Consider the following 9,628-nt stretch of genomic DNA (forward strand, 5'->3'; position numbering starts at 1 on the left):
TTGAAAGGGCTCGCATTGATTGTACTTTATTGATGTATTACAGGAGGTAAGGACTTTCTGCTTAAAATATTTAAAATTTACATGTGTACACATACACATGTTCCCCACCTGTGGGGAAGGGCGAGATGACTCTGAATAGAGGATGGAGGAGGAGGATCAGAGTGTAGACCGAGGGCCCCTGACCCCTACAGGGGCAGTGGGATAAGGAACAGAGTGGGGCAGAAGGTAGGTTATTAAGAAGCATCTTGCTTACTGACATGAAGCCACGTGCCCAGCGAGAGCACGATGAGGCCTCATTGGCATAGAGGAGGCCCTTGGGGGGCGGGCACACAGTGCCCAACTAGCCAGCCAAGGCCAACGTCCTAGGGGTAGAGCGGAAGTGGGGTGGCGTGCACAGGGCACCCAACCCAGGCCTCTGCTGCCCCCACCTCTCTCCCCACCCTCCGAGAGAAAAGACGGTTTGGGCCTCAGCCATGGACTGACGCCGTTACCGGCAGCGTCTCCTTAAACTACAGAGATACAATGTGTATCAACAGGGTGATCGTTTCTGACCCACTCAGGCAGACAGCTAGAGGTGCTGCATGGGCCAGAACCAATCCTACAGTATCTTTGGTTTGTGGGTTTCCTTCCCAACTTGAATCCTCCCTCTGTCCATCTCCGGGGTGGGCCTCAGGGCTGGGAATGGGCTGCTCGATGGCCCAAGGCTCAGCCTGACAGCCCATGGAGGCTGGGGGTGCTTACTCACTGGGGTGCTGGGACTTGTAAGAGAGGATCTCAGCAGCCAGCTGCTGGGGGTCCAGGAGCTGTGGGAAGCGCCCCATCACGGCCTCCACCAGGTGCGGGGGAAACACACCACACAGCTTGGTATACACGCTGGCCTGCTCCTTAGCCAGGCTGCCTGCCCTGCCCCACGGGCTCCTGCCAGCCCCTGGGCTCTGCACTGGGGGCTCTTGAAGGACTGGTGTGGGTGGGGGCAGTGGGTATGGTTCAGACCAGTACTCTCGAGGCGGAAAGGCAGGGGGCGGAGGTGGGTAGTCGGCAGGGACACTGAAGTGGCCAGCACCCATGGCCCGGCCAAAGGCAGAGAAGGCCGCAGTGGCTGGGAGCTCAGATCCATAGGGACTGTAGCCCGTGTACGGGGCTCGGCGTGGGCCTGGCTCACCAGGGCCTCCTCCTCGAACCCCCCACAGTTCCGACATCTGGCTCTCCAGGGAGCCAATGCCCGAGTCCAGGCAATCCTGGGAGACGTACGGGAGTGAGTCCAGAGTCTGCGGGAGCCAGTCCGTGGGCCCGAAGCTGCTGCCACTGCCCCCACTAGGTGGGAGGCTCCTGCCTGATGGGGCATAGGTCTGTGTTAGACCCTCCTGGCGGGGCCCTGGGGATCCCTGGGCCCCCAGCTTCTTCCCATCCAGGCTGCATTGCTCACTTTCGGTTAGCAGAGAACTGGACTGGGATGAAGGTGAAGGCCGCCGGCCACTTTTGTCCTTGCTTGGGGCCCTGGGGGGTGAGAGGAGAGCATTGGCGCGGAGCTCATCTGCCACAGAGCGCTGGGGGCAGCTTGGCCGCTCTGGGTGGAAAAATCGGCACTTGATCCCATAGGTGCATTTCCTCCCTGGAAGAGGAATCAAGAGGGACTCTAAGCAGAGGCACTTCAGAACCAGGGGTGAGAGCAGGGAAGGGGTGGCACAGGACATGGGGTTGGGTGGTCCAATGGTAGAAGTCTCCAAGAGGAAAACAGGGCACAGGCAGACAGGTGAGAGAAGGGGCAGGAGTGAGGAGGGCCGCGGAGGGCAGGCTGGGTTCCGTACCATAGGGACACGGCTGCTTCCTGTGCTCCAAAGTGAGTGGCTTCTTACGCAGGAAGTTGTCCAGGCTGGGCCCGTGCCGGCCCAGTGGGTCATCGGGAGGCATAAACCTGCAGAGGATGCAAAGAACTCTCTGGAGGTGGGAGCCATGCAGGGACTTCTAATTGCTGAGAAGGGGCCGATGGCAAGCCTTGCTGGGAAGAACAGGAGAGCGACACCTAAAACTGGGGCCTGTCCAGGACCCCCTAAAACTGCTCTCTGGGTGGGATCATACCAAGGGAGGAGAAAGGAATCCCCAGTCTAGAGGGCCACAGCCCATGGACACCTTTAGGGGAACTCTCTCTGAGGTCGTCAGGGGGATGGCAGCTCATACCCACTGGCCCATAGCCTCTGCTCGAGAGATGCCATGTTGGTTCATAGAGAGGCCACCTGGAACCCCAACCACATCCCCTCATAAGTGCTACGGCTCTATCTCCCAAATTAGCCACTCTCTCCACCCCACAGCCTGCCGGTCCTGGTCTGACTTTGCCTATGTGGTGAGCTGTCCGTCTCACTCTCAAAGCTGCCTGGAGCGAAGACCACAACCTCCCATGGCTGCAGGGCCCCGCAGAGCCCAGCCCCCAGCTCCACCCCTGCCAAGGGCATCTCTGGCTTCCCCTGTGGACCCCAAGTCCATCAGGGCCTCTGGGAGGAACATACTTGTCATTGACGAAGGAGTACATGAGCAGCCGCTCCTCAATGAAGCGCTTCCACTCCTGCCGCTCGCCCTGGAGGTCACGGTACGTGTCGTTGGAAACCACGATCCCATCAGATTCATAGGCCAGCTTCACGATGAATCTGTCGTCATAGCACACCACCCGCTTGCCACCCACGCGCCGCGATGGTGTGAACACCAGGATCTTCTTCTTCTCCAGTTCCCACAGGATGTGCTGGTCTGGGAGGTGACGGGCACACACAGGTCAGGGCCCAGCGGGACCCAGAGCCAGACCTACAGAGCTCCCTAACCTGCTGGTGGCCATGCACAGGAGCTGTTAACGCCAAGGTCACAGGGGCAAGAACTAGCTCTGCCGAGGCCTCTTCCACACCCCAGCCCCTCCCTTGGCCCGGCACAGTTTGCTGCCTGAAGACCAAGAACATCTGAGCACAGGCGGCAGGGCTTGCACAGCAAAGGCTCCAAGCACAGAGCTGGCCTTGCTCCTTTTCTCCCTCTGGACATCAGGCCTGTTCAAGCCAGATGTAGTCTTGGCTTTGGCTTTCATCCAGCCTGTTCTGAGGGGTCCATGAATGAGCCCCAGCTTGCTCTGAGGTGGGAGAAGTATTTTGGTTCTGTCCCTTGCATTGCCAGGACAAGGTCGCTAAATCCCATGGTGGGGAAAGGTCAGACCACTCACCATGCCCCACCTGGGGAGCTGCTGGGACCACAGGGACACAGATGTGAGGAAGTGGAAAGGGCCCCTCTTCCTGGAGCCTGCAGTCCCGGACAGCTTGCCCCTAGATCTCAAGACTTCTAGAGAAACTGATTCAGTTTTTACCTCCAAAAGCTGGGGGCTCTTGGAAGAACAGTGGTAACAGCTAACATACACTGAGCGTCTACCACGTGCCAGGTACTCTTCTCAGCACTTAACCATGTGTTAACTTATACAATCTCATGAGGAAGGCGCTGCTGTCAACACCCTGTGCCGACACTGACCCCATGTTTCAGATGAGGAGCACGTGGAGCAGGGCTAACAGAGATCCCTGCCCAGGCCAGGGTGCCAGGAGGGGACAGAGCCAGGATTCCAACTCTGGCTGTCTTGACTCAGAGCCCACAGGCCTAACCACTATGTGGCACTGCCCCCTACCACTGGGGAGGTTGAAAGAGCGACCCGCCCACCAGTAGGATGAGGGAGGGGCCCCACATCTGAGGCAGAAGACTAGACACGGTGACCTCCAATGGCCACCGTTCAGAGCAGGTTGCTAAGGACAGAAACAACTGAGAAAAGAAATGCTGGTCCCTGCTTGAGTTCTAGAAGTTAGGCCACTCCCAGAGGGTCTCTCTCGGGGAGAGCCAGGGCTGCTGGGGCAGTAAGACCATCCCAGCTCCACAGGCACCACTCACCTGTGATGGGCACATCGGGCCGAGGCTGCTCCTTCCTCCAGGATGGCACAAACACGGTGATGTCTGTATGGCCCCGCTCCAGAAACCAGTTCACCGCCAGCAGGATGCCCCGGCAGGAGAAGACCTCCTTGTTCCCATGGCTGGGAGGGAGAGCAGGACCGGGTTAGCCCACACTGATGGCCAGCCTGCCACCCCCTGGTTCTGAGCAGGAGGAGGGGGGCTGTCACACCCCACCCCTGCCCTGGCTTTTGTGGTGGTGGTGAGCAGCCCCTTCCCCTTTGGAGTCGCCAGCCCCTTCCTCTTTCCCCAGGGCTCAGGCCCTGGCCCTCTGCAGGTGGGGCCCAAGGCCAAGGCCTCCATTCCCAGTGCCAGTTCCCACAACTCCAGGATGGCCAGGCCCCGCTGGGACTTTCCCTGAGGCTCCATCTCCTGAAAGGAAGGAAGCGCCCAGGAAGCTGGCAACACTGCTCCCCACGGTGGGGGAGGGCCAGGCCACTTGCAACACACCTGGGGGTGGGGGAAAGGTACCAGGAGACTTCTGGTTCCTGCCCCACCCGGCGAGCTGCCGGGACCACAGGGACAGACGTACACATGCACACTGAGTCACCACCCCTCCTTCGCCTCTTGCAGCGTGGGTGGGGGCGGGGGAAGCACCGGCTGGGCTGACTGAGGAGAAACCAGATTGTTCCGGATTAAAGTTCAGTCCTCACACACACCTCAGGGACTGGGGCCTGAGAAGGGCAAAGGGGAAGGGGCTGGCGACTCCAGCCTTCAGTGTGGGATAGAAAACGCCAGAGTGGAGCAGGCTCCCCTTTCAGTCTGAAAGTGAAAGGATACTACTTTTCCTCCCAAGATGGCAATTCTCCCAAATGCCTGTTCACCCCAAGGCTGGAAGACCATCAGGAAGACGCCGGGGGACTCTTAGCAAGGACAGCTGAGTGAGGCATGGGCCCTGCCTTGGTCTCAGACCAGGCCGCTCCCCACCCACAGGTGGCTGCACCCAGAAGGACGCCTGGCGGGGTTCCTGGGCTGCTGCAGCTCTCCGTTCCTCTATCTGAAAATGGGCCCAGCAGTCTGCAGTTTCCTTAAGAGGGGTCAGTCAGCAGGACAGCCTTCCTGGTGGCTTCAGGCCAAAGATGGCCCTGCAAAGAAGGGGTTCCAACTGGATTTCCTGGGGGATGGAGGACTGGGGCTTGGGGCTCCCAGGTAACACTAAGTGTCATGGAAGAGCTCCTAGGACCAGCAGCCCCACCTCTCACTGCCCCCTCAGTGAACAGCTTAGACTCTCATATTTGGCAAATAAAATAGAATAAATGTTACGCAAAAGAGGCAAGTCCAGGGCTGACCACATCCTGTGGGTGTCTTTAATGGGAGTGGGGGAGGTAAGGGGTGATAGCTGGAGCCGTAAGAGAAGGTAGGGCAGCTGGGGGCCATGGAGGCTGTTTGGGGGCGAGGCTGGGGCACCAGGGTCTGAAGGTCTCTAAATTGTAGGGGAGACAAAGTCCAGCCCAGGGCAGCACTGATCCTCCCCTGGTCCCCCCCGCCCCATCTGCCAGCCTGCTTATAAGAAAAGTTCCCATTTGCTGAGAGCTGTGAACCAGGCCCTGTTCTAAGCACCTAACACTGAATCATCAGCAAGCTTGTGAGGAGGGCACTATACCACCATCATCCCCTTCCCTGTTTTTCAGATGAAAACTGTGGTCCAGAGAAGGCAGCTTAGTCACCAGGGTCACACAGCAGTAACGGTGGAACAGTGATGCAGGCCCAGGACCTGTGCCTATCACCACCCTGTACGTTAATGCTCAGGTAGGTATAAAGGCAGACATAGACCCTGATCACAGGGAATGAGCAGGGATTCGCAGGCACCGAACTCCCACTGGCAGCCAGATATATGGCTTCATTCTTATAGGGCTTGCTACCGTGAAGGAAAGGAAGGCTCTGGGACTCGTCCAAGGTCACCTGGCTAGTGGTAAGAGACAGTCAGAACTGGAACCCAGGTCTGGGCCACTTGGTTGCCTTCCTGTCTCTAACAGAAGACCCAGAATTTATTTGGGAGAACAAAGCTCCCAAAATTGAGTTTGAACAAAGTGTGTTATAAGAGACAGGCGGCGAACGGGAGAAACAATGCTGGGGGCAAACTCCTGCTCTTCCTTCAAAACACTTGTGAGATGTCACTGCCTCTGAGAAGCCTTCCCTGACCTGCCACAATGGGTCAGGTCCCTGGTCTGTGTCTTCACAATGCCCAGTGCTTCCCCCATCACATCACCCCCTTCCCTGGGCCTTCTGCCCTGCCTCTCAAAACCGTGGCAGCTGGGTCACCCCAGGCCTAGCTCCTTCTCTCAGGTATGCAGTGTGCGCATGTATCCACCCACCCGCCTCCCTCCGGGCACGTGATCCTAGGCTGGTATCTTGGAGCCTTGGGAACTAATGGGATGCCAGGGCTCCCAGGGCAGTGCACTGCCTCTGGGCATTGAAAATGTTGGCTGGGGACAAGTCGGTTCTCAGCAGCCCTAGCACCTGAATATTCCCTCAGCAGATGGAAAAACTGTGATCAGCGGGTGCTATCAGAGCCCTCTTGGTAGAGCACATGAGGCCTGGAGTGCCCCCCTACAGCTAGCTTTAGTCTGTTTCACTGCACTGGAGGAAGCGCTGCTGGCACAGGAAAACCAGACATCCCTGCTCCCACCCCAGTCCTCTTTGCCCGTAAGGTCAGGGTCCCCCAGCCTGGCGAAGCAGACACTGATAGGAAGTGTGTGTAGAAGACCCCAGGACAGAGGGCAGGGCTGGGCCAGTCTCCCCAGGTGAAAAGATATGCCTGGGCTGGGCCTGGCGAGTGGAGAAAAATTCCCTTAGAAGGAAACAGAGGTGAATTTCCCCATAATTTGCATATGATGGGGCTAGCCCGCCTGCCCCTGGGGAGGGGGGTGGCCGGGCAGGAACCGAGTAGCAGCTGAGACAGGAAGTTTGAGGCTGGAATTCCCCTCCTGCCACTACCCCAGCTCAGAAACCCCCGAGGTGGGTGCGTGGCTCTGCTTCTCAGGAGCAGGCTCCTCTGAGCACCCCCCAACATCACAGCCCCTCCTCCCATGTCCCTCCTCCTTCTGGATACAAACACACACCGTACTGGGCTGCTCCCAGGGCTCAGCCGCTCCTGGCCCACGCCTCCAGAGGAAGGAGTCATACAGATCCAACCTAGCTCCTAGCCCAGCCACATGAGGCTGGACACTGAGAGGGACCCCCGCTCATCTCGAAGCACAGGCTGTAACCTGCTGCCTCTTGGCATAGAAACTGGATTTTCTCAGCCTCCCACCCAGGCTCAGCCCAAGTCAGAGAGAGAAAGACTGGCCTGAAGGTGACAGAAGGAGGGAAGAGGCCTCAGCTGCATGCCTGCTGAGCCGGGCCAGGGCCAGCTGGACAGTGAACTTGTCCCACGGGGGCCACAAATCAGAGAGGGCAGAGGCCGATGTCATGCCAGCTTTGGGTAGCCCACCTAGGAGCTCCCTCGGGGCAGCCAGAAAAGCAGCCCTTCCCAACCCCGTGTCTGGGGTCTCCCCATCCATGCCAATAGGAACTTTTCCCTGTGAGCCATCCACCCAGCACTGACTCATCAGCCTGCCTGGGAGGGAACTGGGAAAAAAGTGGGGCCAGAGGGTGGGGCCTGGATTGACAGGAGAAGTCTGGGTTCCCCAAGGTCAGCAGCAGCCCTGGCTTCCCCCTCTGCCCCTACCTCCCCACCCCATTCCTGTACTTGGGGATGGGGGTGGGAGTCACTGGGGGCTGAGCCCTGGCTCTGGCCCCAGGGAACCTCCAGAGACCAGTCCAGCCCAGGCTGCTTCAGCTGAATCAGTGGGGATCCAAGTCGCAGCTCACCTGAGGCCAGAGTATTAGGCCACCGGCCCACAACCCATGTAAAACTGGACCCAGCCTTGAGGTCACTCTTGGACATAGTCGCTGGACCTGTTTTCGTGGGAGCCCAGGTCTGAGACAAGAAGGCCTCAGAAGCCCAGCCCCTGAAATAACAACAACAACAACTGCTTACTACCACTGCCTACTACCACTACTTTGGTTCCTGAAGGCTTGCTCCTCTCCAGGATCCGCATAACCCCTCCTCACAACACCCACTTGAGGAGATCAGGTTCAGAGGGGTGAGTGAGCTGCTGCCTAAGGGTTGGTCCCCTTTACAGCCCTGCCTCACATTACAGGAGAGGAGCGGAGACACAGTGCTGGCCTCAGGGAGGGACCCACAGCATAAGGTGAGCTCTGTGGACAGAGGGACCTGGGCTGGAACCCTGCCTCTGTCACCAGTAGCGCGACCCTAGGCAAGCCTCATAAAAGGCTTTCCCTCCCTCTAGACCAGTCCCTAAGAAGACAGTCACTCCTTCCAGCCCACCAGAGCTGCAGACAGTCATCCTTCTATGTGTCCTGGCCACAGGAGAGATGCGAACCTCATGTGTCTTGGCCACAGAAGCGACACTTACCTCATGGCTACGTTGCTCCCGTCGATGACCACTGGTCTCAGGTCACTGCCCTCCTTGTCCTCCTCTGGGAGTGGAGGTTCCACGTTGGGAGCCTTAGGGGTGCCGCCACCCCGCGGGACTAGAGGGAGCTGAGGGCAGGGGTCCGGTGAGGCCTGGCGCTCCCGCTCGGTGGCCGTCCCGTGTTTCACCAGCTCGCCCAGCACCGTGTTGGTGTCTGCCTGGGCGCCCAGCTTCTGTAGGACGCTGTGGATCTCCGTGGATGAATAGCCCAGCTTCCGGAAGAAGTCCACCTTCATCTGCAGTTCCACGGCCGAGGCCTCCTCAGCTGCCGGCTCTTGGGCTGGCCTGGGGGTGCCCTGACAGCTGTGGCTATGGCTGTCCTCAAATTCCCACAGACTCATGGTGGGGCTGGCTTCCAGGACAGGCTTCTCTCCACAGGGGCCACTCATAGCTCACACTCCTGGAAGGCACCACGCCACAGCTCCTACTGAACAACCAACAGGGTTAGGGACAGGGAATAGCGCTCTCTCCCACCCTCCCATCACCACACCCAGCAGGATGAGGGATGGGTGGCACTACACACTACATCATGTTATTAGTTCAGGCTGTCCTCGCAAAAGCTCTCCCAGCTAGGCATTCCCATTCCCATTCTATAAAGGGAGAAACTGAGGCACAGACATTAAAAACTTGCTCAAGGTCATCCAGCTGTTAGCTGGTGGCTCGAAGATCGGAACTTAGTCTTAACTAAGACTGGAACTGCCCCAGCTGGAAAGACTCGAATCCCCACGCCAACCCAGGGGGCCCAGAAGGCAGGACGCGGTTCTCAGATGGAATCCTGGGGTTGGAAGTGCGTTGCGAGGCCCAGGGCTTCCCCACTGAGGCCATCGCTTTCGCCCACCCGTCCAGCACTCAGAGCTCAGGCCCAAGCAGCGCAAGGCCCGTGGCCGGACTCCCGGAGCCGGGGAGGGCACGTTTCCGGGGTGACCCGCGGGGAGAAAAGTTGCTGGGAAACTCTGGTTGGCTGCCGGGAGCTGGTGACGCCGAGGCTGTCCCGGCCCGAGACGCGAGCCCGCTCGGCCCCCGATCTGGACCCTGGTGCTCTTCTCCGACTCTCTCAACTTGGGCTAAGTTGGAGGGGTACTGAGGCCCGGCGGGCTGGGTAACAGGACCCCGCCCTTCCCCTCCCCTCCCCTCCCCTCGGCTCGGCTCGGACCCCGCCGGAGCGCTCCCTGCCGCCTCCCCGCCGA

General features: G+C 59.2%; 1 protein-coding gene across 1 annotated transcript; it reads right to left on the reverse strand.

Annotated features, from left to right (window-relative positions):
- Positions 1–9,108, reverse strand: ZC3H12A (zinc finger CCCH-type containing 12A). Its single transcript, XM_011955291.1, has 5 exons — positions 8,382–9,108; positions 3,904–4,043; positions 2,505–2,739; positions 1,809–1,915; positions 1–1,612 (listed from the first exon to the last, which is right to left on the reverse strand). The coding sequence occupies exons 1-5, from the start codon at positions 8,828–8,830 to the stop codon at positions 738–740; spliced, it is 1,806 nt and encodes a 601-aa protein (XP_011810681.1). The 5' UTR covers positions 8,831–9,108; the 3' UTR covers positions 1–737.
- Between the last annotated feature and the right edge of the window lie 520 nt (positions 9,109–9,628).

This window comes from Colobus angolensis, unplaced genomic scaffold (assembly GCF_000951035.1).
Source record: "Colobus angolensis palliatus isolate OR3802 unplaced genomic scaffold, Cang.pa_1.0 Scaffold4, whole genome shotgun sequence".
Classification (NCBI taxonomy): Eukaryota; Metazoa; Chordata; class Mammalia; order Primates; family Cercopithecidae; genus Colobus; species Colobus angolensis.